The sequence below is a fragment of the Plecotus auritus genome (assembly GCF_963455305.1).
Source record: "Plecotus auritus genome assembly, chromosome: 8".
Lineage (NCBI taxonomy): Eukaryota > Metazoa > Chordata > Mammalia > Chiroptera > Vespertilionidae > Plecotus > Plecotus auritus.
Genome location: NC_137782.1, coordinates 90,872,395 through 90,896,564, shown reverse-complemented (window position 1 = coordinate 90,896,564; position 24,170 = coordinate 90,872,395). Strand labels below are relative to the sequence as shown.

General features: G+C 45.1%; 1 protein-coding gene across 2 annotated transcripts in view; it reads left to right on the top strand.

Moving 5' to 3' along the window:
* The window catches only part of BCAS1 (brain enriched myelin associated protein 1), a 78,716-nt gene extending 54,841 nt beyond the window's left edge, over positions 1–23,875 (top strand). The window contains exons 9-14 of one of the 2 annotated variants that reach the window (XM_080686952.1): positions 479–520; positions 5,219–5,392; positions 12,377–12,442; positions 14,993–15,268; positions 18,035–18,105; positions 20,972–23,875. In XM_080686952.1, coding sequence (XP_080543078.1) covers positions 479–520; positions 5,219–5,392; positions 12,377–12,442; positions 14,993–15,268; positions 18,035–18,105; positions 20,972–21,041 — 699 coding nt within the window. In that variant the 3' untranslated portion in view covers positions 21,042–23,875. Of the gene's footprint in view, positions 1–478; positions 521–5,218; positions 5,393–12,376; positions 12,443–14,992; positions 15,269–18,034; positions 19,110–20,971 lie in introns of those variants that run through there. The other variant, XM_080686953.1, reaches the window with a different exon arrangement.
* Positions 23,876–24,170: the final 295 nt, after the last annotated feature.

The following is a 24,170-nucleotide window of genomic DNA, read 5'->3' as shown; positions in this document are numbered from 1 at the left end:
CAGCTTCTGGCTCTGGCCACTGTGCAATGGTCAGGACAAGGCCAAGGGCCTACTTGTTACCTAGCGCCTGCTGCTTTCCGAGGACCATGGGAGGACTTTCTCTGGTCCTGCTACCAGAATTCTCCTGATCATCATTTGTTTTTACCTAAAGTGCCCGTGTATTGCGCGACCGAACATATTTCCCCCTTTCTATCAGCTACCAGGAAATATCAAGATAAACATGTTCCAGCCAAGACTGTGGCTGGTGCTTTCTATAGCGACCCCTCTCCTGGCTGCATCTGGCCATTCATTTTCCTTTTGCATTTAAAAATACATAACATATATGATCTTGCTATACTGTGTACATTTGTGTAAGCTCCTTCTAGTTCTTTCTGGAACAAGGCACACATCAGCATCGTCCTGGAGTTACACCCGGAGGCTGTCAGCCCTAGTGTCTGTAACATTCTGACTCTTGCTTTTGTTTTTATCTTCCCTTCAGTCAGTTAAAGAGGATTCCGTCCCCACAGGTGCAGAGGAGTATGTAAGTGACGCATGACGTGACAGACTTATTCCATTCTCATCTGCATGTTGGACCATGGGCCCCTCAGCTCCCCGGTTGTGTTCCTGCATGCTCCCAGGGTTGTTCACCTGCCGTGGACTCTTTCACCCTTTCACGGGATCAGGGACCTCTGGGGGATAACTTGGGGTGAACATTTGTAATGCCCATTGAATCAGTGTCAACTAAATGCAAAATCAGAGCACACACGTTTATCATTTGTTATCCTTTAGGGGCTGAAAGAGTCTACTAACTATAAGAACATCTTTATACTTCCTTCCGGGACAAGGATGCCACACCCTCTGCTCCATTCTGCTCTGGTTGCTTCTTTCACGTTCATCTGCATGACAACCCATATTCTCTACTAACGGTGGGTGGCACCCAGGACAGGTAGTTGCCCCAGGCATGAGAGCTTCTTACTGCAATAGATGCTGAGACTGTTGGTCTCGGGTGGGAAAGCCAACTCCATGAGTCTATACCTGAGAGACTTAGGTGGAGCCCCACTGTCTTTTTGGCCTTGATCTTCAGAGCAATGGTCAAAGTTTTCAAGACTGTGCACTCATGTCTGAAGGAGCTGGCTCCACACGAGACACCACGAAACTGTATCTTTCCAAAACATCTTCCCAGGAATGAAAGAATTGACCTCGTGCTCTGAAAGTGTCAGTCCCTGGAAATTTTTATGGGTGGGGATGAGTGAGTTCACTGCTCCTCAACTTACAAACCGAGCACCATCGTTTTGCCGGAGCAGAATATACTCCGCTCTTCTGGGTGTCTCTGTGTACTTGCCACGGATAGGGGTGTGTTTTCCTTTTCATTTAGTTGCTGGAACTAAACAAATACTGAAAATCCAAGTACATTCCAGAAACGTTGTCGGCGATGTGGAATAGAAATTACAATGGCTATGTTATCATCCTTATGGTTTGTTTTCTCTGCAAAAACTTCGCAGTCCTGAGTTTTTTTGCAGAGAAACTTCCTTTAGACATTCGTGGGTGGTGGCCTGTCTGAAGCATCGGGTCCCTCACAGCTCACACGCCACGATGCAGTGTTAATGTCTGGTGGGCAAACAGGAAGTATTTCACTTTCTAGTGAGGAATTTAAAACAGAAATATAAACATGAGTTAAATTACTGATACCAAAGATAAACACAAAAGCTGAGAGATAAATGAAAGAAAGCAAAATATTTTCTCAAGAAAATAAAGAAGCATTACAAAAATCGGCTATAAATCAGTTTACAAAACTCACAGCTCTAGTAAAAAACTGTATAAACCAAATTTTAAGAGTAAGTAGGTATAATATTTGAGGCAAAAAGTGAAACTGTATTTTGCCAAAATGTGTATCTTCATGCAACATCTAATATCCCCTCCTAACATCAAGCAAGGGGGATTTAATCCTAAATTATAGTGTAAATCTGACTTTGTGTTCATTAAAATGTGCAAATGCAATCATACATTCTAAATAAGGAACAACTTTTTCCAAAGCCCTGGCCTGGAAGGAAATCAAAAAAACTACCCAAATAAAAGTGAATTCTCATGTCTATATATGCAAATAAGCTCCTAATGTAGCTTAAATCCTTCCGGGTTTCCACACTGGACTTTCCTTGGCTGCTGAAAGCCAACTTTTTGGGAGTCCCTTTTTTTTTAGAATAGACTCTGATCCAGGATTCATGAGTTGACACCTGGCAACCTTAAGAAAGGCCCAGCAAGAGAACCATTGGCAAGCAGATGAAGTTGATTTATAGAGGGATTGCTATGCAACCTGATCGCTTTATTATGTGAGTAAATTTCCCTCCAGCCTTGCCTCAAAGCCAGAATATCTGAACCAGAGGCAGTGAATCAGACTGTTCATTACTTACCTAAGGCCATTTCTCTTTCTCCACCTGTCTTCCCTTGATCTTAGGCAAGGTTGGCAATTACTACACCCCCAAAGCATTTGATCACGATTAGTCTAAACCAATAATTCCATATTCTTCCCCAGTGATTAGTGTAGGAGTAAAAATGTTACCTACTTTTGGCCAATGAAATGTCTCCCGAGGTAGGGGGTTAATGTACAGACGTTTATGGAAGCAAAGTCTTTTGCTGTGATCTTCCTTCCTTCTTAGGACCCTGGGTGGAGGATGTGATGCCTGGACCTGTGGCAGCTACTTTATATCCACGAGGTAGCAAATAAAAGGATGGAAAGCCAGCATGCCAAGGATGTCAGAGCCAATGAGTAGAAAGAGCTCAGGTTCTTAGAGAAATTGTGGAGCCATTAAACCAATCCCAGAACTTCTGACTTTCAAACGTTTTGTTCCATAGCATTATTGGTTAAGTCACTACTAGATATTCCGTTACTGGTAGACAACTTCATCCTCCCCGAAATGGCTCCTGACCTGTGGTGTGACTTTGGCCAAGTCATTTAGTCCTTCCGCTTCTTCCCCTGTCGGTAGAGATAATGCTGTGCACTGAGCTGTCTCTGAAACTTCTTACCGAGGCTGTGCATTAAACCACCTTGCACAGTGACAGCCGCAGTAACAGGTAGTTATTAGCATCATCTCTAAACGGTGCGCATGTGCGTGGGGGGATGATTCCAGGGAACCCATGCCCATGGGGTAAACAGCTCTCATAGCAGCACACGCAACAGCAGGAGTGTGAACTGAGCGTTATCACGCACCAGGCGCTGTTCTAGGCACTTTACCTGCTTTGCCTGGTTTGATTCTGAAAACAGCGTTCTGATGTATATGCTGTTCCCATGGAAAGGTGAGCAAATGCAGGCACAGAGATGCTGAGTGCGGACCTTGGCATGTGAAAGCCGCTGTGAGGGGCAGCGTCAGACTTAGAGCCAGGCAGGCTGGTGCCAGAGGCTGCGCTCATAATCACCGTGTCTGCTGGCTGCACTGCAGGCTGACCCCAAAGCTCCTGTGGCTGAAGCTTGTTTTTCAGAAATGCAATTGAATACATTGGGCCTACATGTGGGAGTCCACGCCCACCCCTGAATGCCAGTCCAGTCTCTCCTTTGGCTCCAGTCTGAGCTGGCTTCCTAAAGCCAGAACCGGGTCCCAGGCCCCGCAGCGAAGCCTCCTCGCACACGTGTTTTCTTTGGCTGGTCCCGTGCTTTATGCTTCGAATCCCTGTAGATGGGGCAACCTGTCTTTTGTTCATGGTAGTTCCCACCACTCCTTTTTGTCTTCTGTCTGGTCAGTCCGAGCTGAGATCACCTGCTGAAAGCCAGCGTCTTGGCTCCTGGAACTTTTGAGTTTGTAACTCTCCAACCAAGATCTTTGTTTACACAGCGAAGATGCTGGAAGTCGTGCCGATATTTTAAGAAAGAAAAGGTGGGGGGAAAGAGCTGAGATTTAACTGCCTCATTTCGGGGTGTTCCTTCATGCTGATTTGTTGTTGGGTAGGCAACTTCCTGCTTCCGTGGACAATACTGAGTTTCACCATTTGGGTCATTTGCAAATCCTGAAGGACAGGAGAGGGTTCCCCATGCACATGCTCCGCTTTTGGAAGTAAGTTTCTACCCCTCCTCCCTGACAGTGAGAACAAGACAGGAAGCTGGGGTCTGGCACCAGGAAACCAACACTGCTTACCTCCAAGGCAGGAACAGCAACTGCATGTCAGGCGCCAGAGAGTCAAGATTTTGGACTTCACAGGCCACACACAGTCTCTGATGGACACTTTCTATCATTTAAAAAAATGTTTACAACCTTTGAAAATGTGAGCCCATCCTTAGTTTGGAGGCCATACCTCAACGGACTCGGGTGGATCTGGTAATAGTTTGCCAATCCTGCCTGAGGGAACCAACAAGCAAACAAAAGTTATAAACGCCCTCAGTTAACTTGGGTCCTGTTGCAGGGGCCAAAACCAATGCAGAAACTGCCCCAGGTGTGACCAGGGCCCCGCACAAAGGCAGGGAGGCCATGCACAAGGACACGTGTGGGATCAGAGGCAGGTGACCTGGACCTCCCAGCTGTGCACCAGGGCTGGCCAGCCGTCCCCACAGACAGGTGACTCGGACTCCCAGCTGTGCACCAGGGCTGACCAGCCGTCCCCACAGACGATCAGGGGACACTGAGCTCACCAGGCACCTTGCTGGGGGCCATAAGCAACTTGGCCAAGTTCATTTCTCTTCTGAAAGTATGAACTGAGCTAAGCAACAATGGCAAATGACAGTCTGGGGTGGAGAAGGAAATGAGTTAACGAGGACGTGGAGTCTCTTAATGGAGGGGCTTTCACATGATCCTTTCCACATAGAGGACAGCTTCTCCCCAGGTGCAGGGAGCTAGGATGTGGACTGGAAGTTGTTGAGGTCACAGTCTCTGAAGCTGAACTCTTGGGGGAATGATCCCCCTGATATTTACACAGGCAGGTGCACTTTACTTTATGGCACACCAGAGGTGGGCCTTCTAGAAGGGAAGGGATTTGGAGCATGCTATGAGGGGCAATCCCCAAATGGCACTTCCTGTCTAAGCCTGTACCTTCCTGGGGCTGGGTTTTGCCCCCCAAGCCATCTGTTTGGCAGCTGTTGTGAGCGCACCTTGTAAGACATGAGTGTTCCCTCTTGAAGATGGGCCTGCATAGAAACGGTCATAGACTCTAACCTGTAGCCACTGGGCGGATGAAGGGCAACCAGGACCCCGCTTTATCAAATATGGTTGGGGGCAATGTTTTCTTTACTGTCTTATTACCTGGCAAAATAATCCAGGTGGTGTGTGAATCACCGGTAGAGGTTAGAAGGTCCCAGGAAGTAGACTCTGCCTTACAAACAGTGGATCTCAACGATGAGGCGGAGGCCACACCTGCACCCCCAGAAGGAAAACTCAAAAGAGAAGAACGCAAGCCACCGGCAAACTCCCTGATGGCATTCCTCAGACAAATGGTAAGGCACTCGCTTCTGGTGCAAGCAAACCCGAACACCTTGCACAGTTTCCGAGGCTAAAGACACATGTACACGTGCATGAGATAGAATTGCAGGCGGGGTGGAGGTCATGTGAATTGTGCAGTGAGAAAATTCCCTTTTATGCTTCAGATTCAATCATAGAGGAAGTCTGTTTATTGCTAATATTTCATAACCTTTTGTTAACCTCTACTAACCCCTTTTTAAAAAATATGTTTTTTATTGATTTCAGAGAGGAAGGGAGAGGGAGAGAGAAACATCGATGCAAGAACATCCATCGGTTGCCTCCTGCACGCCCCCCACCAGGGGTTGTGCCCCAACCGGTGCCCTCTCGGTACACAGGATGATGCTCAACCAACTGAGCCACACCAGCCAGGGCTCTACTAACTCCTTTCTTAACAAAGAAAGAGTTGGCCTTGGGTCCTGAGTTTTAGCAGTCAACAGTATCCACCTAGAAGTTAATATTATTGTTTACTTTTATTTATTTGTGAAGGTTTTACCTGTTTATGGCAAAAGACACTGCTTTTCTTATTACGGGAATTATATGCGGTTTCCTTTGAAAACACATTTATGACATAAAGAACATAGGCATTTTTAAATGATTAAGTAATGAATAGTCGAAGTTACATACTGATGTTGGAAAAATTCTGAAGGTGACACAAACTTGAATAAAGCTGACTTGTAGATATTCAAATAAGAAATGAGAACATAATTTTCTAAGAATGAATATGTATAACTTAGTTGGTAAATTCGCCATGCTCTTAGTTATATAGAATGGAAAGAATTCGGGCATACAAGCCTTTGGTGTCTATAAAGCATCATCCACATTAAATATCTAAAGATCCAAGAACTTAAATAATATAATGAACTAACACCCAAATCAGTAAGAAGACAAAAGACAAAAACGCACATAAAAGGTCATTGGCTTAATTCTCTTTTAATGAAAAACAAGAATTTCATTATCGTGTGCCTTCATGTTCATGAGTATTTGGGAATGTAATCCTTTAAGAAAGCAACTCTAATTTCACAGGCCCAACCTGTTAAGGAATTCTTTCTAGTCCTCAAAACAAAACAACACAACACCCTTGCCAGTGGGAGTTGAGGCATATGAGAAATAACTCTTAGAAATTGTTGGCAGGAACTGTTCTCTTTCGTTGCTGATTTCTCATGGAGAAGCTGTGTAGGGGTAGGCGTGGGCAGCCTATGTGGCGGGAACCCCATCCATATTCCTGGATTTACTCTGCAATTTGGCACTGAAAATGGGGATCAAGATTGGAGATGTTTAAACCAATTTGTACACAATGTCAGGAAAGAAAAGAACATTTGGCCTGTTTCTGGAAACCCATCTGCATTACAAATGGGGTCCCCAAATAGCTCGTCAGAACCTTGAGTGTGATCCAGCTTGCCCATGTCTGAATGGAATTGAGAGATAACATGTATGTCAAACAAAATGACTTTCTCTTCCAAATAACCAACATGCTAAACTTCTTTACTTAAAAGAGAGGAAAACACAAGAGACCCCAAATGAAGCATGAAAGATGTATAAACTACCCATTCAAAACAAATCATTAAATTCTAATGAGTCCCACCTTACTTAAATTCATCCTCCAGAGCTATCCATTGCTTGGTGATATTTTCTAGCAGTAGAAACTGGGTAATCTGAACTGTTAGGGGAACAAAATTGGAAACAAAAGTCCTTCGGAATTGATTTTCCATAGGATAGGGATAGAGGTAGAAGACTTTTATTTTCTGAAGCAAACTTCAGGGGATTCACAGTGTCAGGTCTCACAATGTCCATTGTTTTTAATATCTGTTGCCCAATAAAAGGGTGGTGCCTGGGAGCTTAAACATTGTTCCTTTCAATGTGTAAACTCCAAAGCTTCCATGACTGTTAGGATTTCCCCTAAAATTCTAGATATCCTAATGACCCTTGTCTTACATTCTGTTTTGTTTTCATTATATTACTACTAGAAGCCCAATGCACAAAATTCATGCAAGGAGCTCAGCACTCACAGCCCCAGCTTCGTCCGGAAGGTTGTTTGGCTGTCCGGTCTAATTAGCATATTACACTTTTATTATTATAGGCTAGAGGCCCAGTGCACGTATTTGTGCACGGGTGGGGTCCCTCAGCCTGGCCGGTGAGGGGGGCCAATCGGGGCTGTCTTGCCTAGTTTGGAGGGAGGGACTATGGGAGGTTGGCCGGCCATGGGAGGTTGGCTGTGGGAGCGCACTGACCACCAGGGGGCAGCTCCTGCTTTGAGCATCTGCCCCCTGGTGGTCAGTGCATGTCATAGCGACCGGTTGACTGATAAGTTTGGTCAACCAGTCGTAATGGTCACTTAGGCTTTTATATAGAGAGAGCGTGATTAATTCAAATCCACAAAAGACTTGGGTTTTCTAGTTTACCACAATCCCCACTACTTCCTATTGTCACATCCAGCCCAGCTCACTCATTTATGTCACTGGCCCTATCTCTGTGGGCATTTGAGTTAGAAGCCCCTGATACAGAGCCATATCATCCTTTATAACAACTTCATTAAGTCTCATTGTCTGGATTTATTAGACTCTGATTCACCCTTGCTCTATTGATGGACAATTGGTTTGTTTCCAGCTTGCTGCATTTCATTCATTCACTTATTGAACAAATAATTATTGAGCACCCACTTTACTCAGGCACAAGGTATACAGCCGTGAGCATCAGTAGACATGTTTCTTGTACTCGTGGAGAAGAAAGCTAATGAGGAAAACAAGCATTTGTTTTTCTCTCTCTGCCGTATTCAGTGAGCAGGAACCATGTGTCTTACACTCAAGGTCTCACCTCCTTCGCTAACTGGAATGAACACCCCTGCCCCCCTACTTTTATGCATCTGTGTTAATATGCCCTTAGTGTAGCCTCCTGGAAGTCAGCTTCGGCAATTATTTTGAGGAAATATTTTTAGATTATATTTAATGGCTTCCAAATATTTAGATTATATTTAAAAGGTGTTTGTATTTATGCAGGAAGAGAAAAATAAACTGCTCTAAGGGCTTGAAAATAGAGACACTTGGCCCATCCCTATGGCACTCTTTGTTTTTTCTGTTGTTGTTGTTTTGTTTTGTTTTGTTTTATTTTTTGAACAAAATAAGGAAATGTTTCCACTGATTTTAGATATTGTTACATAATGTAGTTTTTTAAAATAATTGATTTAGTAGAAGTGAAAACTCAATTTCAAATGAATCCCCTTGTTTGTAAGCTATGTCTCCAGTCATCAGATCATTGATTTTCTACCTTCTAGTCTTTGTCACCCTTAAGTTTCCTTCAGATAATGCATTCACCATCCCATGACAAAGTAACTCTTGGTTGAGTTTTTATTTTAATAAATGCATTGCCCAGTTCATTTCTAAAGAGAGCTTTTTCCTTCCAGAAATTAACCTTATAAAAGTAAAAATTAAAAGAATATCATTTTTTTCCAAATAACTTTATTTCAGGGAGGGGGGAAAATATAGACTCATGTAAGTACTTGCATTACAGGTAGATATAGCACTTCACAAAGACCCTGTGGGCTCCTACAGATCTTCAAAATAATTGCAAGGAACAGCTGAAACATCTGTCATGCCCCAATCAAAAATGATTCTTCTATGCATTAAGTCAACTGTATGTCAAGAAATTGAATAGTTGAAGCATTATATTTTTATAAAGTGAGTGGGTAGAGGACTGTATTCATGTACCTGCAAACCAGGTAGGCAGATGAAACCATAAAGGTGGCAGAGAGAAATAGAGACATCCAGATCTATCATTTGTCAATATTAATAACACCTTGCACTTGAAAAGTACAGCACGTTCCTCCTCCAAATTAGTGTCACATACATTGTTCCACTGAATCCTCCTCCAGTCTCCTTAGACCATTAGTTTTGTAAGAAACTCTTAGAGTAACATTTTCAGGCTTAGGTAAGAAAGACTATGAGCTTCAGTATTGGGTAAAGTACATTCAATCTAATGAGTCTAAGAAAATCTGTTGAAATTTACTATCTGGAAGTGGGTGGGGAAGACAGTGGTTTGTAATGGTAATTATAGAACAAAACAAAACACAAGAGTTTTCTAGCCAAAGTTCTGGTTTTTGTTGTTGTTGTTGTTATTGTTGTTTAACATATTTTTATTGATTTCAGAGAGGAAGGGAGAGGGAAAGAGAGATAGAAATATCAATGATGAGAGAGAATCATTGATCAGCTGCCTCCTGCACGCCCCACTCTGGGGATCGAGCCCGCAACCCAGGCATGTGCCCTGACCGGAAATCGAACCCTGACCTCCTGGTTCATAGGTTGATGCTCAATCACTGAGCCACGCCGGCCAGGCTAGCCAAAGTTCTTGATCGCAAATTCTTTCCTGAATATGAAATATAAATTCTGAACTGCTCGTTAAGGAAGGGTTTCTGGAAGTAGCATTTGTTTGGGCAAGTTCTATTTCACCAGCAATTTGCATTTCTCTCTACTCTTAAAAGGGAGGAATTTTGCACTTTTCAGTTATTAATAGTAATAATAATAATAGCTGCCATTTATTGCATGGAAATGGTGTGGCTGGCACTGTGCTAATAAGCACATTGCATGTACCAACTCACTTATTAATATAAAAACCCTGTGAAACAAGCACTCCTCCTGCCCTGCTGTGAAGGCACAGAGACTCGGGACTGAAGCGACCTGCCCAAGGTCACAGAGCTGCTAACTTGCCAAGCCAGAGCTCAGACTCAGTTTTTGTTGCTTCACCCTTATACTCGTGTTATTTCTGCTTCCTGGGCTTCTCCTGGAAGCTGGTTTTCTCTGAGACTACCTGGAGATAGGACAACCATAGCTCCGTTTTGGAGATCTCTTAGTAATGCTTTCTGAGCAAACATGACTTCTATGTCGTGGTCCTACCTGAAATTCCCTAAAATTACACTCACTTGAAATTACAAGGCAAAAGGAGAGGAACTAATACATGGCAGGTGTAAAGCTTGGATATAGTTTTCTGAATGTACTTTGCCACTAAAATGAAGTTGGCCGCCACTGTAATTTTGTCTGAATTGTCCAATTTCATTTCAAGTGGGCATCTTGATAAAATACCAAGTTTGGACTCATAGCCTTTGTTTATCCTGAAAATTTCTAGCAGGTCCTGTTCCTTGGATGTATTGTAGTGAGGCCGGTAGAGTAAACAGTGTTGCTAATATGCTCACACTAAATTAAAATGGCTTCCCAATTTTTCTCGTAAATCTCATTTTGGGTTGGATAACATCCCCATCAAAATACACACCACACGTCCCCACGAGAATGTTGAGTACCTAAGAGATATATGTATTGGAAATGGTTCAAACGTGCCTCGGAGTATCAAGTGATAGGAATGTAGGACCCGGCAAAGGAAACCGAAAATAACGTTATGAATACCCAAGGCTTGGATGACACAACCAAGTCCCGTCTTCATGCCTTGACAATCATGAGCAGAAATAAACCCCATGAAGAAAGTTGCTCTGTATCACATTGGAAAATTTCTGAAATTATTTCAGAGTCTTCAGACTGTTCTTGAACGTGTTTGTCTCTGAAAGAATTTTAGTCTCTTTAAACAGGAGCTCTGCTATTTTTGACAGCTGGAAAAAAATAAGTTTCTGTGGTTATCGTCCTTTTAATACAGAGCCCAACATGAACTATTCCAATTCGTCTCTGGAGAGGAATTCTGCCCAGAGGAGAGAATGAACAAGGGACGAGAGAAGGAATTAAGGACAGACGGGGAGAGGGAGGGAGCGATGAAGGACCTCCAAATGTCACCAATGAAAGGCTACCAATGGTTTAATTGTTTATCTACTTTATTTTTATTGTTTCCAGTTTTATTAAGATACTAGAGGCCTAGTGCATGAAAATTCATGTACTGGAGAGGGGGGTCCCTCAACCCGGCCTGCCCCCTCACACAGTCTGGGAGCCCTCAGGGGTGGGAGGCGACCCGGCGATCAGGGGAAGGAGATGCCCCCATCACACCTCTGCTGCTGCCACTGCTGGCAACGCAGCCTTGGCCGGCCCTGGTTACCTGAGCCTCAGACAGCCCTGGGCTGCTGGGCAGCCACCATCCAAGGCTTGCCTGTGCCTCGGGCTGGCCCTGGGCAGCTGGGGGGCTGAGGGGACTGAGGGACTCTGGAGGTCGGCCCTGGGCGGCTGGGGGGCTGGGGGGCTGAGGGGACTGAGGGACTCTGGAGGCAGGCACATGCCATGCGCCTGCCGCCCCAACAGGGCTGAAGGGACTGGGCGCCACCATCTTGTAGCTGTGTGCGCCTCCATCTTTGAGAGCTTGGCAGTCAATTAGCATATTCCCTCCTGATTAGATAGGATAATGGACATATATCACTGTATGACTTTCAGGTGTACAGCACAAAGGTTTGAAAGTTTAATTAGCATCCATGATCTCATACAGGTACAACGAAAAGAAATGGCGGGGCGGGGCGGGGCGGGGGTGGGCGGGGGAGGAATGTTTCTTCTGTGATGAGAATTCTTAGGACTTGGTGTCTTAACAACTTTTCTATATCATCCAGCAGAGGTCACTGTCATCTCTCGTGTACATTACATCCCTAGTACTTATTTATCTTATAACTGGATGTTTGCACCTTTGGGCCACCTGTTTGTTCATTGATTCATTCATCAATGTTTTCAGTCACCTCCTGGTTCCAACATTGGTATTTTCATCACCACTTATTGATCCCAGGATTACCTACCCCTACAGTTGAAGACTTGTGTTGTTGTTGTCATTTTTGGATGCTGACACTTGAACTTAATTAATTAGACTCTCTGGGTGCAGACCATGTGGAAATTGTATATCTCATAAGTAATCCATTTCCACTTGGTCTTCCATTTGGTCTTGATCTGATTCTCAACAACGAATGACTGCGGCCACCCATATCAGAACTGCCTTTGTGTACTCTATTTTGCTGTGTGTATGGTAGCTGAAAGGCCCTTGTCTGTTTGTTATTTTAGTCAGTGAAAGGGGATGGAGGGATTGCGCACTCAGAAGAAATAAATGGGAAAGACTCCAGCTACCAAGTAAGTGACTGGTGAACTCGGTTCGGTGGTGGGTTTAGCTGTCACGCTCCTGGTTCTTTCCAGCCTCATTTCCAATGCAATCCTCAACCATGCCAGCTCATTCAATGTCTCCAGGTTAAGCGCCTACTACCTATCAGCATTAATGGGCTCTGCAGATACAAGCATGAACAAGCCAGAGTTCCCTGGCTATTTCTTATTGCAAAGCTTTCCCACATGCTCTTCCCTCTTCTCCACATGGAAAATTCCTCCCTGTCCTTTAAGTCTTCACCTAAACATCACAGGGGGACTCGAATCAACGAGTATTTCCTAAGTGCCTCCTCTGTACCGGCACTCAGATCCACACAGTCTCTCGGGATCACCTCTGGCGATGTTAAACCGGATGAGCAGTTTTCCCAAGACTTTCCCAGTTTTAAAACTGTTCCATGTCCTGAACCCCACCCCCCTATACTCAAATAAACCAAGACGATTGGCCCCCTTATGTTTGGCCATTCACATGGGCCCAGCACAGTGTCATTACCAGCTCATGTAGTCCTCCCAGAGGCACGGGGTATGATTTCTTTAATTACCCCCCTACAGATGAGGAAGCTGAGAGACCGAACAGTTTATTCCAGGCCATACATCAAGGTTGTGACAGCACTAGAACGCCTTGACTTCAGACACCAAGCTCTTAGCTATTCACTGTATCTTAAAATCTTCCATGCAACAAAAACAGTGGGTGAGCTGTTTGAATGGACTCACTGGTTACTGGTCTTTTCTGGTGGGAGTCTGGCTCATTGTCTACTGTACTTGGACTTCTGTGTCTTAGCATTTGCTAGAACATAGGCAGCAGGGGTCTGACAGAAATACTGAGGACACACGGTTGCAGAGCAGTTTCTCAGGTGCACCGAGTGTCTGATGCTGCTTTCTGCAGGGGAGACTGCCCTCCGGGGGCTGCAACCTGCAGAGACCTCGGGCCTGGGGACTTCGCTGTCTTCCCACTTCCTTCCAAGGGATGTGCTTAATCCACAGTGTCAGCGATAGCACTCTGGCTGCTCCTTCTCAATCAACCTGCCACCTTGTCATAGAATCTCTGGACCATGGGAGAGTAATAACTTTATAAATCAGAGATTGTAAACATATACCCAGTAGGTCAAATGTGGCTCACAGGGTACTGGGGCTGTGGCTTGCTGTAAACAACGCTTTAAAACTTGAGAAGTCGATACTTAAAAATGCACATATGTCACATTTAAAAAAATAAAAATTTTAAGTTTCCATTGAAAAGCCAGATCTGACGATTACACTGGGCTGTAATCCTACATAGCATCTCTAGGCTGGATCTGAGCAGCTGTTTAAACAGGGCATGTGACATTCAGCTCACCACAGTCCCCCTACTCCACATTGTCTCCCTAACATCAAAGACAGTATTGCTTGAACTGGTGTTTTCTTAGCTAGGGAAATAGTTCTTTGTCCCTACATTGGTTTCACAACTGGGGGAATAAGGTCTCCATGAAATTATTCTTACCTGTAGCCTCGGTCATGTTTTATTTTATCTGTCTGGCCCCTGTAAGCATTTCAATTCAAGTAAATTGTGGAGAAAAGGCTTTTACTTCCTAGTACATTTTTTTAATCTGTCTGTAATTTACCCAGTATTTTCTAGAATTTTGGATTTTACAGCCTCATCCCTCCAAATTGTAGAAACCAAATAGGATTATAAACATTTCACTTTAGCATGAAAGGATGTAAGTTCAAAACTAAAAATAAAACAATCATCTCCTTTATCACTGTTTTATGAAGCAAAGGGACAATTTCTACAATTTCATGGTAGACATAGAATAGAAAAGGTATCTCCAAGAAAAGAGTCGCATGCAGTTGCATGTGCAGAAACATCTCAAAACTAGCATTAGCAGGAAGGGCTTCAGGAACAGCTAGATCCAGGCACACACACAATGCCATCAATATGTGGGCTCTTTCTCTCTTCATCTCTCAGCTTTCCTTTGTGTTAGCTAACTTTTCAAACTTATTTTTCCTGGAAGTGCTCAGGGCTCTGGAAGCTGCAGGCTTTTATCTTTAAACACAGCAGAAAAGGAGCAGGACTCTCTCACACAGTTGTTTGAACAAAGCTCTGAGATTAGCTCAGTTTTCATCTGTTTGGCCATCCTGAATCAATCACAGTAGCGCAATCACATGCAATGGTTTGATTGGCCAGGTTGGGTCACCTGCTCCTGACCAGGGGTATCATTCCTTTGCCTAAACCCTAAGGAATAGACAAGAGGGAAGAGTGGTTCCCCAAGGAAAACGCAGGTTCTAGTACCAGAAAAAGGAAGAAGAATGCTTGCTGGGAAAGCATGAAATTAACGAATTATTAGATGAATAAATAAATGTCCCCTACTGTGACTATACCGTAATAAGTATTGGTGCATTTCTTGGTTTTCTTTTTATTTTTTTTTCTTCATTTCACCCAGGACTCATGAAAACCTAGATCCCATCCAACGTTTGAATATCTCTGTTTTGACATATTTATTGAGAGTTGTCTTGCAGCCACTGAGATGCATTTGTTTGAACTTGCTGTAGACCTCACACTCCCCGCAGAAGGCCACCGCGCCGCCCGAGCCCGAGATGGCAGGAGCGAGCCAGAAGGGCAAGGAGGGCTCCGCCAAGGACAAGAAGACGGCGGCGGAGAGCAACAAGCAGCGGAACAACAAGCAGGAAGCCAAAGAGCCAGCCCCATGCGCGTGTGCGGAGCCGGCCGTGGTCATGGCCCAGGCCAACGCGCTGCAGGACGCAGACAGGCCCCAGAAGAGACCCGAGAAGCGGCGCCAGTCCCTCAGGGGCTTCTTCAAGGGCCTGGTAGGTGGAGCTTTCCGCGTTTCTTTCTGGGTTCTGGCCAGTGGTGAGCTTCCCGCCTCCTGAGGGGACCATTGGCTAGGGGCTGGTGGGACATTTGTTAAACAGTATTTATCGAGACCTGCTCTGTGCCAGGCGCTGTGCTGGGCACAGAGAGAGAAGGTGGACACAGGTCTTGCTGTCTGGAGTGACAGTCCTGGCTGGATGGATGGGGTGGGGGTGTGGAGTCTGGCAACAGCTGGGAGGCAGAAGGTAGGCCTGTGAGGGGAGCCTGAGGGTGAGGGTGTGGCCTGGCCTTGGCCTTTAGAGGAGTCAGGGAGTGCTTCTCAGAGGAAGTGGAGTCTCAAACTAGTCTGCGGACAGAGGGACAAGGGGAGGTCTGAAGGCAGAATGTGTGCCAGGCAGAGGGAAGACAGGTGCCAAGGCGTGCTGCAGAGGTGCAGAGAACTGGAATTCAGTCTGGCTAGATGAGAGAAAGCAAGGATGGGAGATGTTGGCAGGGACAGGGGATGACAAGAAGCATCGATGGCTGTCTGTGGCCAAAAGGAGTCTTGAAGAATTTAAACCAGGGAGATTGCTCTAAGCCTGACCCTGCGGGCTGGGTACACAGGTGACTAAACTTAGCTCCTTCCATCCCAGGAAGCCTGGTGGGCATGAGAGGAGGCCAGACATTAAATAATTAATCAACCTTTTTGTGTTCTTCATTTCTGTCTATTCAGTTGTTTCCTCCCAGGCTATTGGCTTTGGGAGGGCTGGAACTATACCTGTTATGGCAAATGTCCTGTCCTCCCCGGTGTGGCGGCTGGGCTGGATGCATGCCTCATGGATGCATGAGTGGGAGGATGGCTAGATGAGGGGATGTATGAATAGATGATGGGTGGATGGGCAGATGGGTGCATGGATGGATGGAGGGGTGGCTGGATGCATGGATGGATGGATAAATGGATGGATGCATGCCTCATGGATTGATGATTGGGTGAATGGATGGATGGATGAGGGGATGTATGAATAGATGATGGGTGGATGGGCAAATGGGTGCATGGATGGATGGATAAATGGATGGATGCATGGATTTATTAAATACTGTATTTTCCATACAAAAAAATATAATTAAAACTACTTTTGCCCACCCCTGTATATACTATACTATACTGTGCTACCCTATATATATTTATACTATATATACAATGGTTTACTACACTGTACTATATATGCTATATACTATGCTATATTAACCATACTAGGTTTCTATATGTATGTATATATAATATATTATTCAATATACACTATCCTATAGTGTACTATCCTATACTACATTATACTACACAATACTATCTATATATACTATCTATTATACTACTCTATACTATATGCATTTTACTATATGTGCTTCACTCTATGTATTCTCTGCACTTGGGTTAGGGTTAGGGTATACATACTTTACTGTACTATATATGCTATCCCATATTATGCTATACTACCTTACAATATATTTACATACTGTAAAACAGGGCCAGTAATAATAGTACCCCTGATAATGCAGCAAGATGGATAAATCTCAAACCCATTATGCTACATGAAAGAAGCTAGACTCAGAGCTCTATGCTCTGTGATCCCATTGCTATGGCATCCTGAAAGAGACAAAAGTCTAGGCATAGAGAACAGCCCCTGGTTACCAGTGTCTGGGGCTGGGGGAAGGGGTTGACTCCAAAGGGGCCTAGGGATTTGTAAGCGATTGAACGCCATATTTTGGTTTTGGTGGTGGTTATATGGCTATTTGTATTGGTCAAAGATCATAGAACTATATAAACAAGGATTAATTTTATTGTATATAAATTATACTTGAAAGAAAAGGTTAAATAATAATAACAACAGTAATAATAGTACTTGATTCCTAGAGTTTATTCAGCCACATTCAGGTGATACCTACTGTGTGCCGGTCAAGTGCTGGGCACCGGGATATAGCCAGCAGTCCACAGAGCTCCATGCAGGTGGAGAAAGTGTGGTTAGAAAGTGGTTAGAGAGGGTGACTGACATGAGCTATAATCATGGAGGGTTTTCTATGCCCCAGGCATGGCGCTACGTGCATTACAAATACAAACTCACTTTATCTTAGAACAATTCTCTACGATGACTTGTATCACCCACAATTTAATTTTTTTAAAAGAATAATTTATTGATTTTGAGAGAGAGAGAAAGGGAGAGAGAGAGAAACATCAATGTGAGAGCATAACATCGATCAGCTGCCTCCTGCATGCCCAAACCAGGGATCAAGCCCACAGCCTTTCAGTGCACTGGATGACACTCAACCAACCTTGCCACACCAGCCAGGGCTGTCACCCCATTTTAAACATGAAGAAACTGGCCCTGGGCAGGTAACTCGGTTGGTTGGAGCATTGTCCTGATATGCCAAGGTTGCGGGTTCGATCCCCAGTCATGGCACAAACAAAAATCAACCAATGAAGGCATAAATAAGTGGAACAACAAATCAATGCTTCTCTCTCTCTCTAAAAAAGAAAAAGAAAAAGAAAGAAGCTGACTGAAGCACAACCAGTTATTTGTCTAAGATTTCACAGAGCTAGAAAGTAATATAACGGGGCATTGAATTTGGGCATCTGATGGGAGACTATTCAATTACCCACCACTGGCGAGTAAGGTGCATTTATTGAGCACAGCACTTGGCATGGAGTAAGTGCTAAATAAATGGCAGTTGTTGCTATTGATATTACAGATCCTCATTAGGACATACTTTCTGATATTTTTCTCCAGGGACCAAAGCGGATGTTGGATGCTCAAGTGCAAACAGACCCCGTATCCATTGGACCAGTTGGCAAATCCAAGTAAACAAATCGCCACAGTTCCCACCACGTCCTCCTGCCACCAAGATGCCTCCTCCCTATCCATCTCCTCCCCAACCCACTCCATGTATATATTTTTTCTTCTGATGGCCATCAAATGAAATGCTGCCTACACACCAAGCCTGAGCTTTGTATATTGAGGTGCATTATTTACATCTCTGGTCCGAACTTTGCTGGTAAATAATCGTAAGGATGACTTAGCAGGTTAACTCGTCAGGTCAGAAGAGTGGATGGTGGGGTGGGGTGGAGGAATCCTTCTGGTTAAACTATGAAGTATGGCAGCGACAAGTTGCAGGAAAGAAATGGTTTGTCGTAAATGGGCTCACCCAAGAAGAGAGGAAAATCTGTTTGTTTAAGTTCACGTTTCAAGGAGGGAGGACATGGGCTCTGTATTGGGAGGTTGCCAATTTCCTGGAGTGGCATGTGTGGGGAGTGAAAAAAGGAATGAATAAGAGTTGTTTTTTACACAGGGTCCTTGAACGTTATTGATGAGAGGGGCCAGATTGACTGGAGAGGGCTTGAAACGGTTTGAGTAAACAATTGCTTTTTTGAAGCTCAGTGACAAGGGCGAGGATTACAACTTAAAAAACAAATCACAAAAAAACAAATGAAGTTGCTAGTTTATTTTGCAACACAAGGGGGCGCCCAGGGCTCCGTGTGAATCCTGCATCCTGTGTCCCTGTGTTATTCATGTTTCTCAGCTAGCTGAGGGGCTTGCTTCATCTGCTCTGTCTGGCACTTGTCTCCAGTCTGTCTGTAATTTCCTAATGTTCTCGGACGTGCTCTGATAAAACCCTCCCCGTAACCCCCCTTAATAAAAAGTTACAGAAGATTATTCACATATGAGTTTTTTTTAATACTTGTACAGAGGAGTAAATAGGACCATGAGTCTATTAAAATGTAATTCAAAAGTCGCATATGATTGGCTGATATCATGTACTGTATCTTTCTTTCTCTGATTTAATAAAAAAAATACATTGACATCTAAAGCATCTTTTAATTTTCCACTTTTAAAGCAGGTCTCTCACACCCTATGTCTGAGACGCCTTTACCTTCCCTAGTGAAAACTAAATAAAATTAGTGCTCTTCCGCCAGCTTGCCTCTCTCCCAGCCCCTCCCAGGTTTCCTGTGTGGGGGCACACAGGAAGACCACCATGTGCGCATGTACGTTTGCATATGCACATGCACCTACTGTATATAAAAGTGCTGCGTTGGGCCAGGCTGCCTAGAGCTGAGCCTGAGACGGGACTCATCCCGATGCATGTGAAATACTGAGGGAGGACTCCCTTCAGAAAGGGGGCAAGAGAGCAGGGCTGGGAAGGAGCTGAGCAAAGCCTGGACTCAGCTGGAGCTGGGCTGCACGATGCCCAGGGGGCGCTGCGGCATGAAGTGCACCTCACAGCAGGTGCTTCCTGGAGCCAAGGGCCACCCTTCTAGGCAGGAAGGGCAAGCTGCTTCCATTGCGCTGAGAAGCGGGGCTCCCTGAGCAGCTAGAGGACATCTGCATGGGCAGTGTCCGCTCACAGATACACGCACGGGGATTCACATTCACACCTCTGAGCATAAATGCATGTGTTTATACATACATACATACACTGCATACAGAAATAAATGCATGCACATGTTTATACATATGAACATAAGTGCATACAGGAATCGATAAATACATTCATATTCAACACACATACAAATAGGTGCATGTAACTAACACAGATACACACACACACTTGCCCATACAAATCCATCACATATGTGACCCATCACACATTGATTGGAAATCAATTGAATATATTCTAAGACTGCACTTTAGCCAAATAAAACCATGGATTGGGCAACAAGGTGTTTAGAAAGTGTGTTTGGGAGGAGAAGAAAAACGGTATCTCTAAGAAAACAGATTAAGGGGCCCTTTGCTGCTGGGCCTGCTGGGTGCTCGGTTTCAAATAAAGACCCAGGTGTCTCCCATGCGGCTGAGTGACTTCCTCAGACTGCCTGCCCGAGCCTGGGGATTACTTTGAAAATGACCTCATGGCACCTCATGACCCAAAGCTTCACTTGGCACAAATCAGGGGAAAACCCTCTGGGGAAGCCCTTGCTGGGGGTGACGCTCCCCAGCCCAGGATCATAGAGCATGGGAAGAGGGCAGGGAGCCAGGCAGCTGGGGATTCCTTTGTGTCAGCACACCAGCGGGGGGTTTGCGGGCCACACCAGTCCACTAGGAAAGGCGACAGTTTCATTTGCACGTTTCGCCTCACTGGATGCTGGGGCTTTGGGCCTGATGAGAATACCCAGGAGGAACTGAGTCATATGCAGAAGGAGCCCTCCCATCTGCCATCTCCCCGCCTCCCCCCGCAAAATGTAAAATCTTTAAAGAGGTCCTTTGCTGAGAATCCCCCTGCAGATCATGCCAACAGTTTCTATAACTGGTTTCCCATCCTCCTGGCCAAGAAGGAAAGGAATCTTTTAATGAAATGGCTTGCTTTCTAAGGCATGAACATTGAAGCCAGCTGACTTATGTAGGGAGCGCTATATTGAATTGTTAATATAGTGCTAGGAAGCAAGTTCAACTCCACGTCTGAGTGTTGTGTGGATTTTGTTTTATGGGGAGGAGGGTTGTTTTGGTTTTGGTTTTGGTTTTGGTTGTGTGTGTGTGTTTTAGTTGAGAGCCTATTCCTGAGCATTTACAATAAACACGAAGAGGGGCTGATGTTCCTCAAACTAAGCCACTCAGGCAGCAAACTGCCTCAGCAAAGCCTTCCAACACCCGAAAGTGAGAGACATGGCCTGGGGCGGGGCGCGGGGCCTTGTTACAGTCTGTGCTCTCATTTACTTGTTTGCTTATTTATTTTAGGTGCACAGGGAAGTGTGTCTTCTCCAAAGTCAAGAAGTGGCCTTTCCCAAGAACTGAGCTATTGAGCTGAAATGGCTGCCGCTGGGGAAAACAAAACACAGGAAAACTCCGCTCCCGGGCAGGCTCCCGGGCCCAGCTGCCGGTGACTTGACTGATGCCCACATGTTAACCCATTCACAGCACAGCTGTTCTCAGCGGCCTTCGTGCCCTCATGACGCTATCCTTTAGGGGAAGGGAACACATACCCCAAAAATACCCACAGGGAGGAAAAGGGGAAAGAAAGTGAAGTTCTTTTGTTTTTGTTGTCACCCCCTTCCACACCCCTCCCCTCTTTAAACAAATTATCAGGGATTTAAACACACAGACACGGTAGCTGATTGTCCTAGTTTGTTTGCAAACAGCCCAGATTCCTATTAGATTCCAGGAGGCCGGAGGCCGCAGCCTCTGTTACAAGCCCAGCTGGCTCCTTCTCAGAGAGAGAGCAGATTCCCACCCACAGAACCTGACAAACGTCATTTCTTATGTCAGCCTCCCAAATTGATCTTCAGCTTTAAAAAAAAAAGCAGTCGGCTAGCCCACCTTCCTTAAAGAGCAGGAAAGCGATTGCACTGATTCACCCACAGAGCAAGCGCAGAGCATGGTCGCAGAAACGGAGATGGGAAGGGTTGGTTCTAACCATCCCCCCAACGTGCCTTTTAAGGCTTTGTCACAGGCAGTTCCCAGGTGAGTAGAATCAGGCTCCTCTGTGGTCTAGATCTCGTTCACGCTCTCAGTGGGGACAACAGAAAGGACGGGCTCCATTAGGAAGAGCAGAAATTCCTGACTGAGCAGCAAAGTCGGTACATTTGTAATTCAGATCTTTAGCACTGGCCTGGAGGCCGGTCAGCATCCAGCCCTTTGCATAATTGGTTTTCTGGGGAGTTTAACCCTTTCGCTTCTGTTTCCCTTCTCCAGAAAGCTACTCTTGGAGCCTCTCCATCCCCCTACCCTTTAACTAGCCATAGCAGCCAAAGCAATTTCACCGAAATAAGGGAAGTCATAGTAATACCTTAGGTTACCACATTTCACAGTTTGTAGAATGGATTTTGGATGCATTCTCTAATTTAAAGCTGCACGCCCCTCATTGAACTCAATTGTTCCTTTGTTACATTTCATTATGAGGGGACTGCCGTGCACCTGTATGGCTCACGCTCCCCTTCCCCACTGCCTCCTCCCCACCAAAGGATCACTTCTTGACAAAATGGCCCCCAGCTGCATTGCTGACAATGGTGGCCATGGAAGGAGCACCTTGCTTACGTAATTTAGTACTCTCCAGAAGGACGTTTTCTTTAAATCTGACCACACGGGGGAGTTCCAGGACCGGGGGTCTGGAATCTCTAGCCAGACTCTTTTCCCTGATCACCTAAATGGAGGTTGGGGCGAAGCAGCTCTTAAGAATGTGTTTGTTGATTGACTTCTAGAGAGCAGTCAAGTTGAATGAAGAGAATTAAAACGAGGGGCCAAACTGGGCATGCTCCATCTCCCTTCGTGCTCAGCTCCGCCAAGTAGGCACCACTGGTACCCCGTTGCTCAGGAAGGGAACTAGAGGGTAGGTGTCTCGCCCTCCAGCTGAGTGTGGGAGGTAAGGCTGATGAGGATGACTTCAATGTTTGCAATCACACTGCCCTTCCTTTCATTTCTTCCAAGACTGAGCTGATGGGGATGGAAAAACAAACCAACCAACTTTATCTTTGGGCTGGGAATCACAGGAGACCTAGACATAGTAGGTTCTCCATAAATATCGGCTGAATGGATAAATCGGTAGATCAGTATCCTATGGCCACATCCACTGGAAATTGAGTTGCCTCTAGTATGAGTTGATTTTAGCTCCAAGTGTTTGGTCACTCTAACCAGACATCCACCCTCCCCAGGTGGCCAGCCCAGTGGTTCTCAAAGTGTGGTCCCAAAATGAGCAGCATCCCCTAAGAACTAGGTAAAGATGCAAATTACTGGACTCCACTCCAGGCCTGCTAGATCAAAACCTCTGGGGATGGGACCCAGGTGGTTCTGATGCACAAGAAAATTTGAAAATCACTGATCAGGGTAGAACTACCACTTCACTGAACATCAACTTTAGAAAAACAGCCCTGAAGATGCAAAGATAGCAGCTAACATTGGGTCTGAGTCTATGCCAGGTGGAAACTTAACCTAAGCCCTTAAAGGCATGTTTTCATGTTTGTGGGAGAGACGGGCGAGCAAAAGACGGTAATAATGTAATGTAAGAGAGAGAGATGCAGGTGCTGTGGGACTCAGGAAGGCACAGATAAGAGCCACAGGGGTTCTCAGCTGAAGAGGAATGCAAAAGCAAGTAGCTCAGCGTGACTGGAATGAGGCTGCGGGTTAAGATGCTGGGGCTGGAGAGGAGGCTCAGACCTGATCACCAGGACATGTGGAAAGGAGCCCATAGTAAGTTTAAACTCTCTCCCAAGGGCAATAGAGAGCCGTGGAGAGATCCGACTTACTCAGATTTGTGTTTTGGTTGCAGGTAGGATCCAATGCCAAGTCAACAGAACTAATATTCATTGAGTGACCGGAACTGTATACTAGAAATAATGCGTAATTGTTTTCTTTTTAAGCCTTTCTAAAGAGTATAAGGAATTTCCACTTTGCCCCGCCGGAGTGACTCAGTTAGTTGAGTGTCATCCTGTGCACTGGAAGGTTGCTGGTTCAATTCCCTATCAGGGCACATACCTGGGGTGTGGGTTTGATCCCCAGTCAGGGAGCATACAGAAAGCAACTGATCAATGTTTCTCTTTCACATCGATGTTTCTCTCTCTTTCTCTCTCCCTCCCTTCTCTCTAAGTATGTCCTTGGGTGAGGATTAAAATAATAATAATAATAAATTCCCACTTACATAAAACCTCTAAATGGCTTTGGTCCTTAAGTGGATGCTTAAATGCTTATTTCCCAGGGTCATAGGTGTGAATCTGGAATTTGGCCCCAACCACTCAGATGTTCCCCACCTATGACCCGAGGCTGTGAGATCTTGATCAAGTGACTTCACTTCTGAGAGCCTGAGTTTTGTCCCTCGTAGAATGGGAGTAACAATGGTCCTTACCCCAGAGAGTTAGCAGGAAGAGGAAGGAGACGATGCATTTAGAGCAAGCATCCACATTGCTGGTGAGTGTAAGTGCTCACCCAGCATTACTGACGACATCTG